Source organism: Aulonocara sp. 'chitande type north' Nkhata Bay, linkage group LG8 (assembly GCF_057382095.1).
Source record: "Aulonocara sp. 'chitande type north' Nkhata Bay isolate Kocher_YH1m ecotype deep benthic linkage group LG8, A_spYH_male_GT1.1, whole genome shotgun sequence".
NCBI classification, from domain to species: domain Eukaryota; kingdom Metazoa; phylum Chordata; class Actinopteri; order Cichliformes; family Cichlidae; genus Aulonocara; species Aulonocara sp. 'chitande type north' Nkhata Bay.
Window position 1 is genome coordinate 24,158,514 of NC_141351.1, and position 24,443 is coordinate 24,182,956.

The 24,443-nt window shown below is 42.4% G+C and overlaps 3 protein-coding genes across 10 annotated transcripts in view; all 3 read left to right on the plus strand.

Moving 5' to 3' along the window:
• The window catches only part of trim16 (tripartite motif containing 16), a 10,638-nt gene extending 7,698 nt beyond the window's left edge, over window positions 1-2,940 (plus strand). For all 3 annotated transcript variants that reach the window (XM_086304456.1, XM_086304457.1, XM_086304458.1), the window contains one exon: window positions 1,277-2,940. In XM_086304456.1, coding sequence (XP_086160582.1) covers window positions 1,277-1,875 — 599 coding nt within the window. In that variant the 3' untranslated portion in view covers window positions 1,876-2,940. The remainder of the gene's footprint in view (window positions 1-1,276) is intronic.
• A 418-nt stretch (window positions 2,941-3,358) lies between these two features.
• tvp23b (trans-golgi network vesicle protein 23 homolog B (S. cerevisiae)) lies at window positions 3,359-8,823 on the plus strand. The gene is made up of 7 exons (XM_086304461.1): window positions 3,359-3,470; window positions 4,578-4,654; window positions 5,122-5,266; window positions 6,593-6,682; window positions 6,853-6,978; window positions 8,186-8,314; window positions 8,405-8,823. Exons 1-7 carry the CDS (start codon window positions 3,462-3,464, stop codon window positions 8,429-8,431), a joined length of 603 nt encoding a protein of 200 aa, XP_086160587.1. The 5' UTR covers window positions 3,359-3,461; the 3' UTR covers window positions 8,432-8,823.
• A 1,169-nt stretch (window positions 8,824-9,992) lies between these two features.
• Window positions 9,993-22,824, plus strand: exoc7 (exocyst complex component 7). 6 transcript variants are annotated; one of them, XM_086304467.1, is made up of 22 exons: window positions 9,993-10,242; window positions 10,408-10,473; window positions 10,813-10,997; window positions 11,075-11,180; window positions 12,003-12,225; window positions 12,470-12,637; window positions 12,962-12,973; window positions 15,793-15,885; window positions 16,904-16,972; window positions 17,188-17,333; window positions 17,554-17,706; window positions 17,792-17,890; window positions 17,972-18,034; window positions 18,236-18,302; window positions 19,339-19,377; window positions 19,542-19,604; window positions 19,693-19,813; window positions 20,873-20,968; window positions 21,054-21,117; window positions 21,410-21,451; window positions 21,526-21,659; window positions 22,538-22,824. In XM_086304467.1, exons 1-22 carry the CDS (start codon window positions 10,183-10,185, stop codon window positions 22,638-22,640), a joined length of 2,172 nt encoding a protein of 723 aa, XP_086160593.1. In that variant the 5' UTR covers window positions 9,993-10,182; the 3' UTR covers window positions 22,641-22,824. The 6 variants fall into 6 exon arrangements, with proteins under 6 accessions (XP_086160593.1, XP_086160588.1, XP_086160590.1 ...); XM_086304462.1 differs by lacking the exon at window positions 16,904-16,972 and having other exon boundaries at window positions 9,994-10,242; XM_086304464.1 differs by lacking the exons at window positions 12,962-12,973; window positions 15,793-15,885 and having other exon boundaries at window positions 9,994-10,242.
• The last annotated feature ends 1,619 nt before the right edge of the window (window positions 22,825-24,443 follow it).

The following is a 24,443-nucleotide window of genomic DNA, read 5'->3' on the forward strand; positions in this document are numbered from 1 at the left end:
TACTGTGTGGTGGTGTGATTGAGAGACCGTATCGCCTGCGGGAAGAAGCTCCTCCTCAGTCTCTCTGTGTTGGTCTTCAGGGAGCGGAATCGCTTTCCTGACCTCAGCAGAGAGAACAGTCTGTTTTTGGGATGGCTGAGGTCCTTCATGATCTTCCTGGCCTTGGTCCAGCACCGCCTGCTGTAGATTGAGTGCAGGTCAGGGAGCTCGGAGCGGATGGTGCGCTCAGCTGACCGCACAACCCTCTGTAGAGCTCGTCTGTCCTGCATGGTGCTGTTCCCGAACCAGGTTGAGATGTTTCCCGTCAGGATGCTCTCTATGGTGCAGGAGTAAAAGTTCCTGAGCACCTTGGAGGGCAGTTGGAAGTCTCTCAAGCATCTGAGGTGGTAGAGACGCTGTCGGGCCTTGTTCAGAAGGCATCCTGAGCGATCCCCAACCACTTTCAAGTGGTTCCTGTGGATGTAGAGAAATAGGGACTTTACTCTGAATCCCTCCCAAAATGACCAAGTCCCTCATTTCCACAGGTTTTACCCACGATCTCATTCTCTCTGTCACTACTCAGAGCTTGTGACCACAGCAGGCAGTAGGAACATAGAACAGCACCCACCGAGAACGAGTCTGGCTTTTTGCTGATAATGCCGACCAAGCTATCAAAACAAATGTACTGTTCAAAAGACCAAATAGACCAACAACATGAGCGGAGCTTCTGTGGGCACAGCTAGAGTTGTGTAAATGAGATGACCATATTCAGGGTATTCCCCTCCACTGACATAATACAGAGCCAAGAGTAGAAATAAAAGAGAACTGTGTGAAACTGAGTGTTCAGGGCAGGATTGCAACTTTTTAATTTCCCTCATGGGAATTACGGAATTACATTAATGCACTGACTGACATCCACCATTATAGTAGTATGCATATGGCAGAAAATAAGGACAAGCCAGTAAACATAATGCAGTATCATTTTATGGAAATCTACTCGAAGTTTGGTTTTCACCTGATCATTGCATTATGTTTTCCTCATGGTTTCCCAGCATCCCAACCAGGTACCCATTGCACTCATGGTGTCACAACTTTGTAAATCTACAGTGAGTCTACTGAAACATAAACTATAAATTAGCTAACACAAAACTACTTAATATAGCACAACAGCCATATTGTAGTGTAGTTTTGAAGTATCTGTGTTTACCCTGTAATCTTTGGGACTACAGCTATTTGCTTTCCTGCCTGTCTTGTTGCGTAACATAAGTAAACTGACATGTTCAACAATCCTTTGCAGATGCTGCCCAAGTGAGTTTTGATCCTGCAACGGCTCATAAGTTCCTCCGCCTAACGGAGGATAACAAAAAGGTGACAAACACCTCGCCCTGGCAGCATCCTTACCCCGATGTGCCCGAGCGCTTTGAGAACTGCCGTCAGGTTCTGGCTGTGGAGAGCTTCTACATGGGCCGGCACTACTTTGAGGCAGACATCCAAGGTGAAAGCACTCATGTTGGCCTCACGTACAAGAGCATCGACCGCAAGGGCAATGAGAGCAACAGCTGCATCACGGGGAACAGCTTCTCCTGGTGCCTTCAGTGGAATGGCCGTAACTTCTCCACCTGGCACTGTGATGTGGAAACTCCCCTAAATGTGGAGATGTTTAGTCGTATTGGGGTTTATGTGGACTACACGCAAGGCCTACTGGCATTCTACGGGGTGGGTGAGACCATGACGCTCATCCACAAGTACCAGACGGAGTTCCTGGAGCCTTTGTACCCGGCGGTCTGGCTGCCCAAGAAAGAGAACAATGTTCTCTTGGTGGCGCCTGGGGAACCTTTACCTCTGAAAACCCCGTCTCCTCCCACCTCACCTACAACAGAAGATATCGCTTCATAAACCGCTTTTCTTGGAGAATTTAAGTATAGGAGAGTATTGTACTGATTCTGGAAAATAAGAGATGAACTCTTGAAATGTTACAACTTGTTTACAGGAGATTTATTTTTGTTGCAAAACTAATAATCTGTTTCTCATTTGGGATCACGTCATGTTGATGCTCTTCACCGGTGTGTCTTTGGGACTACTGTTACTGAAAATGTTCTATATTTTCTGTATGCAAATAAAAAGGCGTATCTGCATTTGCAAAACAAATGCCTGGTTTTCTTGACAGTTTGAAACACTCTACGTCATCAAATCAACAGCATCCTTTAAACATTTGCTAATGTACATTTCTGTGGCACACATAAATATGATTTCAAAAACTAAGTGGATCATTTAGGATTCAAAATTTTTGTTTTAGCTTTTCCAGACATGGGTTATTCCTTAGCCTTGTTTAATACTTTTTGGAAAGCTTCCTTGTTGTATCTCTCAGTAGAGCAGAGGCCACACTGTGGTGGTTTGTTCAAGTAAATCAACCTCGAGATTTGCTGGTGAAAAAGAAAAATGACTGCACCAAGCTTTGGTCACTTAGGGAGAAAAAGGCACATTTCTTCACTGATGTAAAAGTGAACAAAAGCTGCAAAACAAATGCAGACATTGACAAAAAAAAAAAAAAAACCCTGCATATGTACATTAAAGAAATAAAGAGATGCAACATGAGCAGGAAGAGTCACAAACGGAGACAAAATATCAGACATGTACACAGGTGGAGAGACAAAGCATTACATGCATGGTTTGTAGTTTGTGCCTCTGTGCTCAGAGGCGTCTTTCATCCATGTGAACCATATGTGCTGTTAAATTACCAAAGCTAGGATTAAAAAAAAAAAAAATCAGTACACTTAAAATATCTTTGATGATTATTCTGTACCTAATCTCACAGCAAGAAGGTCTGGGCTTTGAATCCAAGCCTATCTATGTGCAGCAGCTTGCATGTTCTCCACTTGTCAGTTCTCTCAGGTACTCTGGCTTCCTCCCATAGTACAAAGACATGCAGATGTTTGGATGACTGCCGATTCTAAATTAGCCATAGGTGCGAATGTGAGTGTGATTGACTGTCTTTTTATGTCAGGATCCCTGGAGACCTTTTTGGGGTGTACCCCCTCCCCTGCCCTGCAACCCTGAATTGGATGGATTAACCTATATATACGACACTATGAACATAATATTTCTATACCTGTCATTTCTGAGTAATAGTATACAACGAGTACATAATTTAATGAATCAATTAACACATTAAAAAAAAGAAAAGAAATTGGAATAAAACAAAAAAATAGAATGCAAAAAAACACATTATTGCAAATTATGAGTATAAAGATTTTTATACTCATAATTTTATTATTATTTTTATTAAATATATATTTAATGTTATGTATGGTAATCATTTTATGATACAAAAAATGTTGTTTTCAAAAATAAAATATTACGTCAAACACTTTTTTTTTATCGAGGAACCGCGTGGACTTCAGTGACGTGGCGCGTTTTGGTCACCTGACTATAGTGACGTGTAACTGAGCATGTAAGCAGGAAGAGCCTGACCAAGTTTCAAGATGCTAGCCGTAAGTAAGAGCACTTTTATTTCCTATTTTTTAAAATAATGTCTTAGTGTGGTTAACAGCTAACGTGAGATTGTTTAAGCATTAACCGTCAGTAAAATTATTTAATGAAGCTGAAGAATGTTTCCCAGCTCGGTTGGACATCTGTGGTGCTAATATTGCTAAGTAGTTAAGACGCTAACATTTCTGCTCAGCTACCGTTAAAATGATGTTTTTAAAACGGATCAAACGATGAAGTTTTCTACTCGAAAAAAACCCACGATCAGAATGTTCGCTTTAAACCTGTATACGGCAAATTTACGCTAGAGGGCATCTGTTGTGTTGCGGTGTCAGCTAACGATTGCTAAAGTTAGCATCAGCCTGAACAAACATCAGCAAACAAGGTGACAAAACGTGAAATGAAGCTACATCCTGCTAACGTGGCAATGTTTGTGCTGTTTATAATCCGAGCAAACAAAAGTGTGAGTTTTAAACTGTCTCCTGGCGCAGAGAAGCTAAAGTGACCTCACTCCAATCTATATTATCAGCTGCTGTTCTTTAAGCAGCTGGTAAGTATTTGGTTTTTCCAGTTTACAGGTCAAATTCACTTGAAGTTATCCTGCTAACATTTCAAAACAATTTCACAAGCTTAATAAGATCTTAGTGTTAGGCCTGCTCTGTGTTTGAGCTGACAGCTGTTAGAGTGCAACAATAATGAAGAAATGGCACGTTTTCAATAATAATAACAACTGTTTGTTTATTTTCTTGGTACTCTTGTTGGTTCTAACTTGTTAAGTGTCAGCATTTGAAGATTTATTTTGCCATTTAAGTTAGTAAACTGAATCTCTTGATAATATAGGAATAAAAAAACTATTACCCCAACAACAGGAGTGTGTTTGGAGGCATATGAAGTTGTACTGTGAGGACTTGGAGTATTTATTTATGATGTTAAAAGCTCAGAAACAACCTGTTACAGAATTGTGTATTAGTATTACGAAACCTCCAGATTTCTGTTTCAAACAGACTGTTATCAATCTTACTCCTCTGATGATCCCTGACCACAGAGAGACGATGCTTTTTTTCACATTGTTTTATGTTGAGGTTTAAGCCTCTTTCTTATTGATCCCTCAGGATACCAACGATGAAGACGTGTCTCTGTTTGATGCCGAGGATGACGCAGGGAAAAGGTCGAAGAAGTCAGGCGTTAAGTACGTTTGCAGATCGCTGAAGGATTTAACATTTTCTCTGCAGAGAAGATAGTTTATACTTCATTAAATGATTTATTTACATTTCAAGGAAAAGCTTTTGCTGTTTGTTGTGCAAGTCACTACTTGATATCAAGATAATAATGGCTAATGGTTTGTGGGGTTTGTTTGGTATGTTTTCACACTTTTACAAGGACTTCACTGATCTGTCTGCTAAGTTATCACTATCATCTGATGTGGGCTAGTTGACTATTAGAGACGATATTTTACAATGACTTTTGCTGTTGTCAGAGACCTATGTTTAAGTTTTACACTGAGCAAAAAAACAAAAAGATTTTTTAAATGTTGTTATTATTATTTGTTCTTATTAATAATAATGATTATAATTGTTATTAATATGACACAATATTGGTTATTGATCTGTGTGGATACTCCATGTCATATTAAATTAGTTAAAAATGTGTCACCAGGCATCCGGTAGCGGCCTTCTTCCACCTCTTCTTCAGAGTCATTGCCATCATCGTGTACCTGCTCGCTGAGCTCATCGGCGGGAGCTTCATCGCCTGCATGGTCACAATAATCCTTCTGCTCTCATGTGACTTCTGGACAGTAAAGGTGTTTCTCTTATCACTTTAATATCTCCACTGTAGTGATGGAAGGAGTTGTTGTATTGATTATAATTAATGATCTTGGTGGGGCTTTTTTGCTTTTTGTTGTGCATTTCTTAAAGGCAGAACTCAGAGGAAGAGTGGACCAGATGAGATAAAAGTTTTATCAGGAGCTTAAAAGCAAGATTGGAAATCGTCCTAAAAGCTTGCCAACTGTTCTCACTTTTTGGTTATTGATTATTAGTTTTGAATGAATTGTTGGTGCTCGGATGAGATGATGAGCAGTCGTGAGAAAAACATGGTGAAGGTTTTGGTCACAGATTCAACCATCGTGTTTTTTGACAGACAGTTCGGAGCCTTGGAGACCGGATATTCTACAGCCGGTGCTGCAGGCATCCAGTCATAATCATGATGAGTTGAGGCAGAGTTTACAGGCCAGTCTGACATTTGTAATGTGCTGTTTTCTGTATTTGATCACTGTAGCTTCACTACCTGCAGTGAGATTTAAAGACCTCTGCTTTCTGGACGTTTGTCATTCACTGGTTCTTGTGGATGTGTTATTGTGTGCTGATGATGTTCACGTTGAATCGGTTTAAATAGCCTCATGGTAGTGAAGTCCACATAAACTAGTCCTTCTAAAAGCAAATCTCACAACAAAACTGCCTCCTTGGAATGAATCTGAATCCCTTACCAACAGAAATGAATGACTGAAGAGCTCTGGGATTAATTTCAGTGGTCACTGGTATAGTGGTTAGCGCACTTGCTTGGCAGGTTGCTGGTACGATTCCAGCTGGAGACGCAAATCCTTTTTGGGGTTAAATGGAAATCATCTGGTGGGAAACTGCCAAATCAAGTGTGCGGCGCTATGTGCTGTGGTGACGCCTTGGGGCAAGGGGGCAGTTGAAAGCAGCATTTAAACTTTTACTGGAATAGAAAAAGTGCATGTAGAAAATCAGGAGCTAGATCTGATAAAAGATCTTTTCTGCAGTATCAAGTATGTGGTGCTTTTTACCTGAAGCTGTTGTGACCCTTTAGTGCGTACATGTGCCGGCCAGGGTTGATGTTTTTTCTGTTCGGGCGATCGATTGGCTCATCGAGTGCCTTTTTTTTTTTTGTTAGTCTTGCTTAAATCTGCTGTAGAATCTCCTTGGATAATAGCTCTGGTTTTCCTCTGTAAGTCAGATGTGCAACTGGACTCGGTTTCCAGAGTTACACTGTTACACAAAGACTTGTGTAAATAATTAAACCTAGGAAACGGTACTCGGATCCAGCACCTTGTGAATAAGATTTGCCAGAATCTCCGTAACAAAGCCATAAATCTCTCCATCTGCAGAACATCACTGGGAGGTTGATGGTTGGTCTGCGGTGGTGGAATCAGGTGGATGACGATGGACGAAGCCACTGGGTGTTTGAGTCGAGGAAGGTGAGATGCATCTCTGCTGAATCTGCTCCGGCTCCGACACGGGGCTTTGGCTAAACATGACCCTGACCTGTTGCTCTGTGTCAGGTTGCTTCGTCCAGATGTTTACTGTCAACGGGTCTTATCGTGTTCGCAGATGTCTAACTGAGATATCCTGTTTCCTTCTTCTTCAGGGTACAGGGAAGCAGCAAGCATCAGATTCAGAGTCCAGGATATTCTGGCTCGGACTGATTGTTTGCCCCGTCCTCTGGGTCATCTTTGTCTTTAGCACCCTGTTTTCATTCAGGATTAAATGGATGGTAAGTTGTTAGATTTTAGTGATTGGACAAATGCTGTTTTTCTTATTATCAACAAATCCCATTAAAACTCAGTTACACCTTTATTTTTCTCACAGCACTGAGAAAATAAAACCTAGCTCCTGGCTGTGTCTCTCAGCTCTAAGCCCACTGAACCCTATTAGTTCTTGGTGCTTTCTTAAGTAAAATTAGACAATAATTACTTGGTAAACATGAGCCAGTGTTTCCCTGCTCTCACCCTGCATCTCAAGCTTGCTTTCAAAGTTTTCCTGCTGCACGAGGGGGGACGCAATTCTGAGTAATATCTCTAAGTTTTAAGCTAACTTAATTGGTTTGTGGAAATTTGTTATAAAAAGAATCACTTACCACTATCAGTTTGCAGCTCACAGACGATGAGACTCATTGGCTCCTTTGTGGGACTTTTATTTGCATATACACTGTATATGAAAGATGGGCATAGCCGTCCTGTGGTTTTGGGCTTCACAGTTTGAAGCCTCAGTGTTTTGGTTTTGGCTAGCAGATGGCTAGCAGCTACGTTACCTAAAACCACCTAAGAAAGAAGAAACGGTCCGTAGAGGGTAAAAACGTTCTCTGTGGAGTTTAAGATGAGAGTCTGTGTGGACGGACTCACTTTGGGAGACACCTCCAAGTGGCCCCAAGAGAAACGTCACTTTTAAACTAAAGGTTTTATCCCTCGAGATTGTTGTTTGGGAGTCAGACACAGGAACACAGTGGACTCCTTCAGCCTGTATGCTTCATGTCTGAAATGCTCACAGTGTGATTTGAACCGTTATGAGGTGATGTGTCAGACATGCACCCAGTGTTTTCCCTGGAGGCTATATGCTCGTTTGAAGTTCACATGACCTGATGCAGTAAGGTCCCAGTTAAGTTTAGAAGTCATAACTTTTAAAAAATGAAAACTAAGATCAAAATTTTTGCAAGGAATCATCATAGAAAAAGATGGTTCCAGCTGTTGGCCCAGACAACAACTGCAATCATAAACTCCCTGTGACTGTGAGTTACTCCCTTAAAAAGATCAGTGCATCTCTTTATTGTGTATTCAGCATGTTCTCACGTGTTCTGGGAACATACAAGCAGTGAAGAGGATACACGTGGTTCACCTTCAGCCTTTTCGTGGGATTTATTGATAATAAGGGGAATATGAAATATGACCAGGGTTTATTTCAGAAAACTGTCGTCTTCCTCACAGCCCGTCGTGATCATGGGCGTCGTGCTGCAAGGCGCCAACCTATACGGATACGTGAGGTGCAAAGTGGGAGGGAAGACCAGCTTAAAGAACATGGCTACCAATTATTTTGGACGACAGTTCCTCAAACAGGTGAGTTTTAATAAAACACACAATAAATAGTCTTTTAATTAAAAGCATTTGTCCTGTTTCTAAGAAGTCCTTTGTGTTTTTCCTCCTCAGACGCTGTCTAAGGAAGAGGAATCGTAGAGTGCAGCTCTGCGGCGTTAACACATCTGCATTATTCTCAATGCTCTGTTATATAAACCTTCTTTTTCTCAGTGGACGTGGGCAGGAAAGCGTTCTCAGAACTGGAAAGGGCAGTTTTTAATTATGTGCTTTCTTTAAATGACTCAGTAGAGTTGTCTTTATCTTCCACACAGAGGTCAGAGGTGTGTTTTCACTACCTGAGGTCCAGCAATAAATCCTCTGATTACCGAGAACTGCATGAGTGTAAAACGGCTGACAAGTCGGAGTGACTGTAGTTTGTGTCGTAGTCTCACAGCTCCTTCAGATTTCTTCTTTTAGTTAGATTTCATTGTCTCTAATAACTTTATAAATTAACAGTAATTAAAGAACCTTTGAGAGATGTCGTACAGACATTTTGGTTTGTATGAAAGTGTGTAAAGTGTAACAGGAGATTTGTAAATATGTAAGTGAACAAACTGTGTGAAGCATCTTCTTTTGTGCAAATACATTTGTAACGTTTTTCCGAACTGGGTGCTCGTGTTTATTTATGCGGAGAGTCCAGAAAAAGTTCCAGCTTTTTAAAATGCGGGAGCCTCTAAGAAAAGAAAAGTGTCGAATAAAAAGAATCCTGTTAGAGATTCAAGAAAAAGGATATAAATAAGATTTGTTTCCTTTAACCAGCACTGTTCCAGGGTTTTGTTTAATTTCAGAAATTTATAGACTCAAAAGTAAAAATATTACTTAATGAACTGAGTTTAAACATTTAGTCTGCAAATTCCACGGTCTGTTATTTATTTATGTAATTAGTTATGACTGTGTTCTTCATGCTTTTAATGTGTTATTTTAGTACTGAATGATACAGCGACCCCTAGGAGTTGGTTCTCGACATTGCACGTAATGGCATCTTTCCCAACATTTCTTTTTCTCAAAAACTTTGAGAACTCTTGATTACAGTTCACAAATAACATAAACATTTAGGCGTTTGTCTAAAAGTGCCTGAATAACAAAATATCAGTGTTGAAAAGTTTTCTTTAAACTCAGAAATCTTCTGATTTCATAGACAATTACCTGTGTTTGTCTTTTGTAAATAAAGTTTTTAAAAAACATGTCCGGGATAGACACCCATTACCGGAAGTTGGTGTATTTGACCTCCATAATAAAGGTGACACATTGTCTAGCAAAAAGGGCTACTAACTGTGATAAATGTGGGGACAAAAATCTTATATTAAAGGATATAAAATTTTTAAACATTTAAAAATAAAATTAACACTTTTGTGGGATGTGCACCCCATACTGCTTTACTCTGTTCATTTTATTGTCATACAAACAGTAAATGCATTCATTTCTAAAGGTTTTTAGGGGTGTGCGACACAGGTTTCACAATTTTAGTTAAAGACTATACAGAGAAAAATTACTGTGCTCCATAATAAAAGACAACTGAAGAATTGTGTGTTTACTTTCATTTGCAGTTAGTTAACGTAATCTTGATTCAGTACAAACCAATGTCATTGGTACAAACTGATTGGAGGAAAAAAAAATCGATGAGCATTTTTTTCACTTTTCAGTTTAGTGCCGATGGCTATTTTATTTTGAAATCCTAACCGGAAACCCTTGCCCTGTTACGGCTAACCAAACTAGCTTAACCGCATCGCTTTTAGCTATCCATGACAGCGGCTCAGTGGTGTCGTTGTTGTTGTTTTTATTATCTAAATCGGTAACTTAGTCACGTTTTAGCCGCCGAAGAGACTCCTTTGCTTTAAATTTCCTCCAGGATGATTCCTACGGAGGATGCGTCCGCCAGGAAGCGGGAGATCGAGGAGAAACTGAAGCAGGTCAGACAGCTGGTGGCTTGAGAGGAAGGAAGCTTCCCTTCGAGCTACAACCCACCAGTGTAGCTCAACACCCGCGTTTAAAATGATGCTTATTGACCGAAAGAGTGTCTTTAATGTCTTCAGAGTGAAATGAGTGAGTGGTTGGTTTTCTTTCTGCTGTTACAGGAGCAGGAGACGCTGTCGTTCATCCGGGAGAACCTGGAAAAGAGCGATCAGCTGACCAAAAACATGGTAGGACGGTCCAAACACACCCAGGGACAGCTCAGGCTGACACTCATAATTCTCATAATTAAAGGCGGTGGGCTGATCTCCATTCGATAGTACTTTAACCCATAATTAAAAATAAAGCCTCTTATTCTTGTACTTGGATTGAAATATTTACTTATAGTTTCTATCATTTCTATTATGAACATGAAGAGTGAGTGAGATGATGAAAGCAGCCTGTGATGTCATTTTTCAGCTTTCACCCCACTTCAGCTGAATCTCTTATGTGACTCATTATTTAAGGTGCTATATTTAAGCTGCTTTTATAGCCCAACTGGTTTTTGACCTCTATTTCTTTCCCAAAAGGTCTCCATCCTGTCTTCGTTCGAGAGCCGCCTGATGCAGCTGGAGAACTCCATCATCCCGGTTCACAAGCAGACGGAAAACCTGCAACGGCTGCAGGAGAACGTGGACAAAACTCTGTCTTGCATGGATCACGTCATCAGCTACTACCATGTGGCCAAAGACACGGACAGGATCATCAGAGAGGGGTGGGGATGACCTTCGTATGCAAATGTTTTGTGGTTACACAAACTGTATGTATACTAATTTTCTTTTTCTGTCTCAGACCTACGGGCAGACTGGACGAGTATCTTGCTTGCATTGCAAGAATTCAGAAAGCTGTCGAATACTTTCAAGACAACAACCCAGACAGCCCTGAGCTCAACACAGTGGTAAAGTATCTGCCTCTCTGAAATTACAGTTGTGGTAAAAACGTTTACAATCCACTCATCATGGATGTCATGGACAGTGATGTGGTGTCCAGCTGACCCCGGTTCATGCCAGGCTTGAACATTGGTGGTTTCTGTGAAACACATCTTTTTATATACTGGCAAAGAGAAACTACCAGTCGTAGTTAATCATGAGAAACTAATAGGTTTTGGCCTTGTCAATTTAAAAGACATTATTGGACCTTCATCACTGCTTAGTAAAAGCTTAAAGTGACTGTATTTATATATTTAAGGCTATATGGACTTCTTGGAAAGAGATGGACCACCCTGGAAATAATTAAAAGTAACTGTCACATTTGTGCCTGTGATGTGATTGACTTTCTGTTTTTGGAGATCTAACGAGGTCGATCTGCTGTCATAACATTTCAGTCCCGACAGATTCTGTGCCCTTGTGTTTTTTCTAGCAAAATACATAAAATGATCCGATCGCAGCTTTTTCTGAGAGTTCAGATTTCTGCACAGTATTCTCGACCATTTTCTGTTTGTGTCCAAATGTGTCGTGGTTCTCACAGTACTACAGTGAAAATATTCCTTTTAGCCACTTGTGTCTGAAAGAGGAAAAGCTATCTGAGCCATTAGTTCCACGTATTTAGTGACTGAACAACATTATACACCGCGTAGCTCTCTGAATGAATCATGCTGTTATTCCTACATTCATTTATGTGTACATTTCATGCACTTCTTCCTCACTTCAGACGTCTGCTTCAGTCTCCGTGCCGTTCCGAGTTGGAGTCACTAATTCCATGACCGTATCTTCTTCTGCAGAAAGCACGCTTTGAAAAGGGGAAGGAGCTGCTGGAGGGCGAATTCCGCAGCCTCCTGACCCGCTACAGCAAACCTGTTCCCCCCATCCTCATCCTGGACGCCATCAGCGTGGATGAGGAGCTGGAGGTCCAGGAGGATGTGATGCTGGAACACCTGCCCGAGGCCGTGCTCCAGGACATCATCTGCATCGCCGGCTGGCTGGTGGAATACGGACGTAATCAGGGTACAGCTGTGTTTGTTTGTTGGAGGTCGCTTCCTGTTTAAAGGAAGTTCTTTACCACAATTGCAAATATCATCTGATTGTTGGGCTTTTCTGTCTAATATTGGAGGTCCTCTACCTTACAATCTATAAATCATCTTACCACCAGAGCTGGGGTGATGTAAATCATTAAAATGGCTTTGAAATGTGCAGGCGGTGTAGAGAAACTGGAAAGATTGTGTCTAATTTTGCTCTCCTCTTCCTGCAGACTTCATGAACGTCTACTTCCAGATCCGCTCCAACCAGCTCGATCGCTCCATCAAAGGCCTCAAAGAGCATTTCCGCAAGAACAGCGCCTCCTCCGGTGTCCTCTACTCGCCTGCCGTCCAAACCAAGCGCAAGGACACGCCAACTAAAAAGGCCCCGAAGAGACCAGGTCAGCAACAGATGCGCCTCATTCAGACCGAATCCACAATCACGCCACTCCAGTCTGTAATCCCAACTCGCTGTCCAATCCATCTTCCATAGATCAACCTAACAAACACGCATGATCCTGCATAGTGACGGATATTATACACTCTTCACTACATCCACAGTCTGTTTCTGTCTCAGGTTGTCCTCCACAATCTCTCTGTAATCACTCAGTTCACCGAGCTGTAGCGCACTTCTACCACACACTGTGTTTCTCTGTGATATTACACCCTGGTCTAACTAATCCTTCATCCTCTCCTCTTTCATAATCCCTGTGTTGTGATGACAGTCTACATCCCAGGTAAACACAAAGCTCTAGCGTGTGCCTCGTGCTTGCTTGTGTACGTCAGATGCCACATTTCACGGCAAATCAGAGACAGCGTGATGGTTTGTGTCGTTTTGTTGAGATGGCAGAGGTTTATTTGTCCTGTTGAATGGTGTAGTAGGTCATCCAGTGGAGATTTTAACCTCTAGTTTCACGGCAGAGCGTTTCGGTGATGAGATGAGTAAGGTGGAGGTTGCCACCAAACGGCTGATAAACAAAACTTGATGAAATTTCTTTACAATTTTACTAGAAATGAATAATTTGTAATTGCATAGAATAAAAATTATTATTTATGATTGAGCCTGGCTCTATAAGATTATGTGTAAGGATTAGCTGTAGTCTATTTTCCTGAAATTTAGTTGATTCAAACAAACAAACAAACAAACAAACAAACGTATTGTTGTGTGATTGAGAAACAAAGTCTTCATTATCAGAGTCTAAGAGTTAACACATACACCTGTACATGCATGCATATGCAGAAACTGCTGTACTAATAACAGGCACTCACTCACTTTAACCCTCAGGCGACCCAACAGAATTAAAGCATAAATTAGGGAGGAAGAGGAAGAGCTGGCAGAGCGCTACAAAGTGACCTTCAGCGGCCTCCTCGTGTACATGTTTCTGCACAAACTTTCAGAACAGACTGTGTGAGATCCTGACGTCCTTTAACGGGGCTTGTGATCACAGCCAGAGAGCAGCAGAACTGACAGGTCTGTTACTGGTGCCCTGTTCTCCTCTCACATGAAAGCAGGTTCATGCTGAGCACAGGTGGCAGACGCTGTGATGTTTCCAGGCTCGGTCACGTCAAATACCAGTCCTGTCGCAGGACTGATGCCCTCCTACGGGCCTGTCCAGCTCTCAGCCTGTCTCCTGGTAACTCCTGAGACCTCCTGGAGGAGCTGGATGAACCTGAATGGGCTGTAGGTACCGTCTCATGTCACCAACAGTGACAAGAGACTAGAGTCAGGAGGGGGGAGGAGAGAGCAGCAGTCTGCAGTCACCACTTGCTCTGCCCTTTTAGGCGGTTGTGTCATTGAGGCCTCTCCAGGGAACCTGGTGTCACTTTGATTTGGACTTTCAGAGCAGCAGAAATGGATTCACAGCGTTTATGATAATAACTAACTGGACATTCTTTGTGTTTCTAGTGTGATGATGGAGTTTTAATCTGTTCTACTTACGCTCACTGCTGCCATGAAACTAAAGGCTGCAGTGCGTGCGTGTGTGTGTGTGTGTGTGTGTGCGTGACAGGTTCATAATATAACTGTGCGTAGTGTTGATTCAAGGAGTTTGTCACTAGCTGATCGCCTGCTTTACCTGCACACACCTGGTTAAAGAGTTGAGGTCAAAGGTGAAACAGGTGAACCCTCTGACTGATCTGACGCATGTGCAAAAATACGCACACTTCCTGTCACTGTTCTGGTTTAACAGTTTTCTCTAGCGTCTGTATGAGGGCTGCGTGATTAAGGTGTTTGTTTTAGACAATAACTTTAATCTTGATGACTTAACAAGATACAAATATTACTGAAACTGAACTTTTTAAGAAACCAAAGAACAAAAGTGTCAGTTTTAGTCATCTTGGGTGCGTTTGAGAGGATGTGTTTGATTTGTAACAAAAAAGAACAATGAAAGTGAGGATTAAATGATGATTATAAGCCAAAATTTAAATTGAAACTCTCGTAATTTAATGAAGACTTAAGGTTCTGACTGTTACGCTATGTAACTAATGCAATGTCTTTGACAGCTTTTGGATTCAGCTTCAAAGACGATGCTCATGTGCGTACTTGACAAGAAAAATTGATTATTTTATTTCGTTTCTTTAATATTTTCAATAACTGGAGAAACAGTGAAAAAATATATATAACTAAGTAATAATTTAATAAGAAAGCAGGAAAATAAACTGTTCTGTTGCACAAGTAGTCAAACCAAAAGCAGGATTTTCTTTAAATCCCAGATTCGACTTTTTGCTTCTGTTTTTATTCAGTTGCTCTTTAACAGGAGATGTCTATCCTGCTCTAAGAGTCCAGAACTTTCGTTTTCAGGGCTTTAACTGTGAAAGGTAAAGAAAGGAAGAAGCGGTTTTTTTGCACATGCAGAACAAATCAGAGTTTTTGGTACGACTTCCACTACAAACAGCCTTATTGGACTCTAACATGACGACAGTGTTGCTCTGCGATTGCTGCACATCTAAAGTGTTTGCTAACACGCTAACCTTTGCAACTGTGTGAGTTTGACAAATACGTGACTAATAACCTTTCATGCAGAGAAAAAATTATGTAAAAAAAAAAAAAAAAAAAAGCTGAATGCACCTTTAATTGTGCTGCTTGCTTACTAACTCACTAACAGGCCAACAGTTTGTGTTTTAATGCTGTAAATATGAATAATCTGCAGATTTTTGCATCTCTAAACCATGTGACAGACTGTTTATTATTCGTAATAGTAATAATAATCGTAATGATAGATATGACTGTTAATTGTATTAATTGTGATGGCTGTTTATAACTGATCTAACCTGTTTATTCTCTGACATCACCCCGGCAGTGTGTGTTTCAGCACACGTGTCCTGTAGTGCTGTAGTTTGTCTCTCGTGGTGTTAGGCTGTGCCTCCCCCTCCTCCCCCACGTACAAACCTCTCCTGGCTGCCTCGGTGGTGGAGGGATGTGGTGTCTGTGTTTCATCACTCACTTTCTAGCTCTCCCTTCTCTTCCTTCTCCTTCTTCTTCTTCCTGTTTCTGTTTCTGGGCTGTCTGGACCTCGCTACCCTCCTCTGGACTCTGTCTCTGTGTTTCTGGGACCAGGGACCATTCGCAAGGCTCAGAACCTTCTGAAACAGTACTCACAGCATGGGCTGGATGGGAAAAAGGGGGGTTCTAACCTCACTCCTTTGGAAGGTAAAGCACCTCGGTCTTCTCTATGCTGACAGTGTACTGTTGTTTCAGGCACACAGAACGTCCCCTCAGTCACAACAGCTAGTCGCTGCGCATGTTTGATGAGTCATAAATCATCTCTAATCGGTCTGGAATAAAGACAGCTGATACTACAGCTCATTAATTTCGACATGCAACATTAAGAACAAGCGCATCCATCCTGATAAACTTCTTCACTGTTAAAGGTGAAACTTGGCTTCAAGGTTTCAAACTGTTGTTTGAAAACTGAATGCAAAGAATCACCGCTATGATTTGAATCCTGAAACACGGATGTATTATGGCAGAAATGTCAACTGATGTTTAACTAGAGACAGACTGTGTGCCCATGTAATACCACTCTGTACCACAAGGTGGTGCAAAGATTACCTTAAAGTATTTCCAAACTACCTGGGTTTTTTTTTTTTTTTAATGTCTGTGTGTTTTTTAAACTGCAAATGATTTCCGCGTTTGCACATTAAAAATATTTGATGACGAAATTTTTGTTTATTTCTGCACAAACAGTTTTATAATTAGAAAATACATTAATAATATCCAGATAAAATCTGCTAGGCTGATAATAATTTGCCATAGATCGTATAATAAGATGATACATTAATCTTATTAAGTAATTAAAGTGTGGGAGCGTCTCACCCGTGTGGAAGCGTGTCAGGATGGTTTTACTTTGAAAAGCTGCGATCAGTCGAAAGCTGTTGTGATTTCTGTGCAAGCTGATTTCTGTCTCGTAGTTTTAACACACTGACTGATTCAGACATCAGTCGATGCAGAAAACAAACCCCTCTGGGTCTTTTGCCCCCTCCCCCCAAACTTGTGGGCGTCCCCTGCTTCTTTCCCCCGCCCCCTCCCCGGCTGGTGCTTGCTGGTGGTCGGTACAGCTGCTCCAGGTACAGGTTTGTCTCCCCCCCCACTCTCACCCTCTGGCCTAGTCACGACCCCCGGTGGTTTGACTTGGCCTGTCTCCTTGCTGTCCCGCCCCACCCGCCAGGTTACGATCACGACCTGCGGGTCAAACACCTCTCTGACGCCCTGACCGAGAAGCACGGGGCCGCCACAGGTGAGTGAGGGCACCATGTGGGAAAAAGAAGGAACACAGATGATCTAAAGAGGCGGGCTTTCCTGTAGATAAAAGCACGCCCACTGCAGCTTTAGCACTTTGTATTTTCTTTAAATCCAGTTGCAGTCAGAACACATAGGTTTACTTTCAGCTTCAGACTCCACGTCTGATGTTGGATGGTTTGATTTGCTGGCTGACTGAGCTTTTCCACCCAGGAAAGGATGATGTCCTGGATATCGAGATCGACTCTTACATCCACTGCATCAGTGCCTTCGTCAAGCTGGCTCAGAGCGAGTATCTGCTTCTGGCGGAGATCATCCCCGAGCACCACCAGAAGAAGACCTTCGACTCCCTCATTCAGGTCCGGGAGACAAAACTGTGACATTTTTAGAGCATTTGAAGGTTTGATTAGGATTTAATGTTGGAACTGAGCTTACACAGGTTCAAAGACTTTTAATAAATTGGTTTAATAACACCTTCAGGATCCTGGAAATCTCTTTTCTGTGTTGTATATTGAATATTTGGTTTTTTGGTCAGATATATACTTATAATATATGATAACAGTTCATGCTCCTCCACAGGAGGCGCTGGACAACCTGATGCTGGAGGGAGAAAACATTGTGGCTGCAGCTCGCCGGGCCATAATGCGACACGACTACTCAGCTGTCCTCACCATCTTCCCCATCCTCAGACACCTGAAGATGAACAAGTCTGAGTTTGATACCACGCTGCAGGTCCGAGCTGCACCCCAAAAAACTCCCAAAACGTCTGCGTATGACAGAAATGAATTACTGTAATGATGTGTTGTGCTGTCTGCAGGGCACGGCGGCGAGCACCAAGAACAAGCTGCCCACCCTCATCACCTCCATGGAGACGATCGGAGCCAAAGCTCTGGAGGAGTTTGCAGACAGCATCAAGGCACGGAGCTCTCATTTCTGTGTGTCACCACTCACTGCTCAGTAACTCATAATTCATGACTTCTTTCTCCTGTGACTGCAGAATGATCCTGATAAGGAGTACAACATGCCCAAGGACGGAACGGTCCATGAACTGACCAGCAATGTAAGCTGATGCTCCGTTACCTCCCGGGTTAAATAACACCACTCATTTATTCGCTCTTTCTACACTTCAGAGTCAACACCTTCCTGCGAGGACTCTGCTGTTCGTCCGTCTCCGTGGGGACGGCTGATAGCTAAGAGCGGAGCGTCTCCATCTAATGATTAATCCGAGCCGAGCTCACCTCCTCTGTCCTCTCCTCTGCAGGCCATCCTGTTCCTGCAGCAGCTGCTGGACTTCCACGAGACAGCTGGAGCCATGCTGGCCTCACAAGGTGCAGCCACTACAACGCAGGCGTTAGCCTCTCGTTAGCATAGCTGTCCTGCTGCCTCGCCAGGCTGTGATGGTGTTACACGCTTTTTTTTCTTTTATCTCTCATATAAAACCACAAATGTGATTACTTTAACTCTTTCACCCATAAAAACGAGATTTGATGACCTCCCCGGTGCCCTTAATGATGAGTATCTTCAGTATTAATCTATTAAGACGTAGTTTGACAACCTTTAAAATAGTTTCTGCGTATTCAGGGACCACCATCAATAACCTTGGATGCAACCCAGTGATTTGGTTCCTTAAGCGTCTGAAATGTGACAGAAATCCTCAGTTCGGAAAAGCTCTCCAAGGGGATAAGAGTTTGAGGAGTTATGGCTGACATGCTGATACCGAAGCACATCATTTCACACTCTGACGTTTGGTTTCAGAAAACTAAACTTGTAATGGTGAATATACTCAGCTCAATGCTTCAGAAGCAGGGCTTTTCACACCAGTGGGTGACATTACAGTGGCTGCAGCCGTCTTTTATTTACAGCTTTTTCTCAACAGTCTGGTTGTCCAGATTCTCCAGACTGCAAAGTGTTGCTTATGAATCCACATCCGTAGGTTCATTTTAACCTGACTCTCATTTATGAGGCGACCAGACTTCAGATGTATAAAAGCAACTCAATTTCCACACTGTCAGGCTCCCAGGTTGTCCCTTCACTGCTCCTTTATCTGAGGCTGTTTTCACCTTCAGCCCTCTACCTTTTTCCTTCCCCTTCTAATTGCATCTCTCTCCTTTCACACGGAGCCTCTACACATCCAGCATGTGTTCAGGTTTTTATAGGCGAGTGTTTGTGGCTCCCTCCTGTGCTTTGATTATCGCAGCTTCGCTTCGCCTCCTTTTCCGCATCCGGCTCTTTTCGAGCCCTCGACCCCTCGCTGCCTGGCTGATGACTGTATGCTTACTCTGCACTAACTATTCTCTTCTAACCTTTTTGCACTTGTGCCTCTTTCTCTTTCTCTTGTCCTCTGCCTTGCCTCGGCCCTTTTAGTACTGGGGGACACTTACAATATACCTTTAGACCCCCGAGGTAAGCATCAAAGAGAGACTGTGTAGGCCCCTCATGAGGTCAGCTTTGAATGTTTTCAGTTTGTTTTGGGGGATTTAAGATAAGAAATTAGCGGTCACATGCATGCACTCTTTCAAAAGTGCATCTGTAGCTTCTGCTGCTAAAATCTTCTGTATTTCTTACAGAGACGAGTTCGGCCACCAGCTACACCTCCGACTTCAACAAAAGGCTCCTCAGTAGTTACATATGTAAGCAGAGATGCTGTGCACTGCCTCTGTGTTAGAAGTCCTCGTTTTAGTCTGTTAGTCATCATTTTGTGTTCTTTTGTTCTTGCAGGTAAGGTTTTGGGGAACTTGCAGCTAAACCTGCTCAGTAAATCCAAAGTGTACGAGGATTCGGCTCTGAGTGCCATCTTCCTGCACAACAACTACAACTACATCCTCAAGTCGCTGGAAAAGTAAGCATCGTTTCCTGTGTCAAAATAACCGCCCAGTCTGTGCAGAGAGCAAACACCAGCTTCAGTCTCAAAGTGGCCTGACTTTGGTTGCAGGATCACTAAAGCTAGTAATAACGTCTGAGTCTGGTTTTACGTGCATCATTTAATGCTCATGACCAGGAGAGCATGCGTGCGTTGGTCAGCTGCCCGGACTTGGGGTGGCCGTGGGTCATCAACCAGTCAGAAGCTGGGTGGACCGATCCCTGCCTTCTCTTGTACAGAAGCTGATGCATCCTGAATCCAAAGCACTTTAACAGTACCTGTCCGTTTACCATTTACACCTGCAGGCTGTGCCAAAATCCGTCTGTCAGTCATCTTAGTAGCTCCTGCTGAGAAACCTACACGTCAGTCACGTCATCACCTCCTGAAAATATTCAACAGAAACTAAAGTCTTGAGCAACCCTCATTTAAATAAATAAATCAAATTATATAAAACGTGTTGTTCCCAAAGAGAAGGACTTCAGAAAGGCTTTCAGTTTTTCTGCTTTTTCACTCGCTTTCAGTCCAGTTTCTGAACCTTTTTCAGAGGACACTCCTTCACACTGACCTGTGAATCGTTCAAGCATAAAAACAACTGCAGACTATGGAGGAAATAAGCTACTAGTAAATTAGTTAAGATTAATAATTTTCTCCAGTTAGAAAAGATCAGGGTTTGAGGTCAAATTCAATTGTTCCTACTTTTCTTAAAGCTCAGTTTTTTGGTTGCCAAGGCGCCGGCTGTCACGAAACGGTTTGTGGTCATAATGACAACGAAGGGAGTGGAACATACACGTGAACACGGGGCGGTCTAAGATCAGCTGCTCAGTGAGATCAGCTGGGAGGGGGGCTTAATTATATTTGATGAAGTCTGATTTCGGAGGTTAGTCCGAGGTCAGACTGTTGACCTGTGCGTGGGTGTGCAGTGGAGTAACACACACACTTTCTTCTTTGCTTTTATTTTTTTGGGGTGTAATGTCCTAATAAATGAAGTGATCACTGACAGCGAGTTAGTTTGGGATAAATGCTTTCCTGCGTCCTCAGGTCTGAGCTGATCCAGCTGGTGACGGTGACTCAGAAGCGAGCGGAGACGTCCTACAAAGAGCTCATGACTCAGCAGATCGAAACATACCAGCGCAGGTGAGCGAATAAAAGCTTCGCGCGTCAAACTCGAACACGATTTGTGTCTTTGTCTTCACGCCCGTGCTTTTTGTTTCCGCCTCAGCTGGCTGAAAGTCACCGAGCACCTGACAGAAAGGAACATGCCCGTCGTACAGCCCGGCACCAAGGTCAGCATTTCTACTGTGGGAGGTGTAACACTTAGCAGAGATGTTAGTAACGAACGCAGCGCTCAGTGCGTTTGATCAAATATATCCAGTATCTAATGGTTGTTATGGAGACCCGTTCTGCTCATCCTTATTTTTATTCTTGGACTTTATGAGAGTAGCTTTGCATGATTCACCGGTCAATAATAGGCTTATTTATCTTATAAACTTATACTAAGCCTTGGTGCTGCCTCTCGTCTGTTTTGTGCAACTGGAGCTTCTGGCTTATACACATGTGTGTTTTGTCTTCCTCCAGCTGAAAGATAAAGAGAGACAAGTGGTTAAAGACAAATTCAAGGTGAGGCTGTAATCAAATGAAGTAAAACGCAGCTGTTACTGAGTAAGAAACTGACGTCAGTCTCTCTTTGTCAGGGCTTCAATGACGGTTTGGAGGAGCTGTGTAAGATCCAGAAGGGTTGGGCCATCCCGGACAAAGAGCAGAGAGACCTCATCCGGCACAATCAGAAGAAGGTGGTGTCTGATGCCTACAGAGCCTTCCTGCAGAGGTCAGAGACGCTCTCACACAAACAAGTCTGGAGTCGAGGATTTGACCTAAAACATCGTTTCGTCAAATATTCTGGAGGCAGATGTTGATAAGAACATTATTCAGATTTCTGTGTGGGACAGGTTTTTAGCTAATGGGTGGTCAACAAGAATATGGAGGCTCTTTTTGTTTTTTTTCAATACTAATCTCACCTTTAAGCTGTGATTCCTTCTGTGAAATGGAGAAAATAATCACAGAGCATCTCGGGATCAGTGAATGCTCTCTTAGCCTGTTGCTCTTTTTTACATAGCTTAAGATGGCGTGCCCCCTTTTAGTCACATTACTAAACTTTAGAAATTTAGTGCCCTCATCTGCTGCTCATGCTCACATGTTCTATTGATCCCGACACCCTCCGTGATTTTCTTCAAGCATGCTGAAAAATCTCTTTTTGCAAACCTCCTGCATGATCGGGGGGTGAAGCTGCCAAAACTGGTGCATCAAAGGATCCTGAAAGTTCCCTGAAGGTTCGAGATGTTACCAGCATGCATGCATGTGACACCTCATAAAACCATCTTCTCTTTTAATTTATAACCCCAAAAATTTCATTGCGAAACATAATGATGTTATGACATCATTATGTTTCCTGGCAACCACCTAGCAACAAACAGCTAAACAACACTGTAGCACGAGAATCTGATTAAGACCCGATTACTGTCAGAAACAATCAGCTGATTCTGAGAGGTCTGCTGTTGGGCACCGATTTATTTTAACGGAGTGACTTAAATGTAGCGCTTGTCTTGAATTAGGAAAATGTGACCTAATAATAATTAATCCATAAGGCTGAAATGATCTGCTCGGATTTCTTTCACACTCATATTTCATTGTTCACGTTTCTTCCAGATGTGCCAACATTTCCTTCACCAAGAACCCCGAGAAGTATCACAAGTATCGACCGGAGGAGGTGGAGGAGATGATCGAAAAGCTGTTTGACACATCCGCCTGAGGAGTCTCCTCTTCCCCACCCCAAAGAAACACGGGCTGCTACGCCTGAACCCCCCCACCCGCGCTGCTCTCAGCCTTGTAGTGTCTAAACAATGTTTTGTACAAAGACGTGAACTTACGTATTTATGTAATTTAGCCACTGCAGCTCAACATTTCAGACAAATAAAAAGGGAACTCTGACCGAACCTGCGTGCTGGTTTGTTGTGATACAGACATTCACACTTATAGAAACCTCACCCACCTTCTGTTTGTGACAGGCAGCCAATCAGAAGAAAGCTGGGTTAATGGCTGAGGAGGTGAAACAGCTGATTTCAGACACAGAATGAACTAAAGCCTAAAGAGCTTCTTGGAACATGTTAGCATCTTTTAGTTCCTTGTTTTCGGTTCTTCCTCCAGCGGGCAGCTAACAGCTGTGCTCTCACGTGCTGAGCGTAGACGAACATTTATCAGCCTGACGGCACCTTCAGAACGAGCATCAGCCAACGTTATAACAGCTCAGATTCTTTTCTTATCCTGGAGTCTTTAAAACTAACAATCAAGCTGTGTGTGTGTCTGTTACCATCATTCCTCTTCAGGGTAAAGAGGACAGGTCTCATCGCCACAGCAACCAGACCTCAGCATCTTCAGGTCTGGTTTCCTTGGTGATAAAAAGTTTATCCTTGACCTTGACTTGTGCTGTTTTCCTGTCCCATGTCACAAATCGAATCAAGTCTATTTTTATAGCACATTTTAAAATGAGCGCAGCTGATGTCATTTTGACTCGAGTCCAGCTTCAGATCAGCAAACGCATCTGCCCACACGCTCTTAAATTCTTTACTTTCTCAGTCGAGGACGACCACGAGGTGGTTTTTATATTTTAAGTGCCGGCTGTGAAGACGAGAGGAAGCTTCTTCCTTTCTCAAAATGATTTCATGGAGCTTTATTGAACAACAGTAGCAGAATGGACAGAAATAAGTGCTTTAAAGCAACAAAGTTATTTACAGGTGTCTCTTTTCACAGACACCAAAAACAACATGTTCAGATGCAGCTCAGTGGTGTTATTTTAACAGCTCTGACCATGATCTGTACGTCACAGCAACACTTGTGCATATAAAACACCAGGAACGCCTCACTTCACAGTAACAGATCAGCTCTCTGTTGGTACACTGCCAGCTAAATACAATCAACAAACAGCAGCTGACCAGTAAAAGTATACGTACTGACAGCCTACATACATATATTAAAACAAGAAGCTCTTACACCAGACCTTTAACCATCTGACAGAAATATTTTTTGCCATTTTAATGAGCGATCTGTTCATAATGACCTGATGAGCAGCCTGAGATTAAAGAAAAGTGTGATTTCAACAAGATGTCTGACTCAGTGAGTCAGCTGTGACATGAAAATGACGATTTATTGTATTTCACATCTTCATGATTCACAGCTTGCCTATATCTAAAAATGTTATTTATTTATTGTTTATTACCACAAAAAAGCATTTAATAAGCAGCGCTTTATCTTTGTCTTGGTTTTTATGCATCCCTCTGTTTTTTTGTTGTAATTGGCTGACACACTTTTAAAAAGTGCTTTTTAAAGTCAAGTCACTAAATAAGAAATGCTAACATGGCCTCGCGCTTTAAAATGTTCTTTGTGTGTCTTTAGCACAGCTCTGGGCCTTGTTGCGTGACCTCCTGCGCAGCGTCCTCATGCTGAGTACATGTGCACACAAAACACCAGAGTTACATATTAATAAAAGCATCAGGTCATTTAGACACAGCTGAAATGAACCCCTTCTGTTACGGTCCTGAGAGAGAAACACTCCACG

What these genes read in the sequence shown, in the direction of transcription:
- tvp23b (XM_086304461.1), top strand. An exon ending in TCGAAGAAGTCAGGCGTTAA is followed by an intron (nt 4,655 to 5,121) that starts GTACGTTTGCAG and finishes ATGTGTCACCAG; the next exon opens with GCATCCGGTAGCGGCCTTCT. An exon ending in GGGTGTTTGAGTCGAGGAAG is followed by an intron (nt 6,683 to 6,852) that starts GTGAGATGCATC and finishes CTTCTTCTTCAG; the next exon opens with GGTACAGGGAAGCAGCAAGC.
- exoc7 (XM_086304467.1), top strand. Translation starts at nt 10,183, where the DNA reads ATGATTCCTACGGAGGATGCGTCCGCCAGGAAGCGGGAGATCGAGGAG. An exon ending in CCTTCGACTCCCTCATTCAG is followed by an intron (nt 17,334 to 17,553) that starts GTCCGGGAGACA and finishes GCTCCTCCACAG; the next exon opens with GAGGCGCTGGACAACCTGAT. An exon ending in GCTCCTCAGTAGTTACATAT is followed by an intron (nt 19,605 to 19,692) that starts GTAAGCAGAGAT and finishes TTGTTCTTGCAG; the next exon opens with GTAAGGTTTTGGGGAACTTG.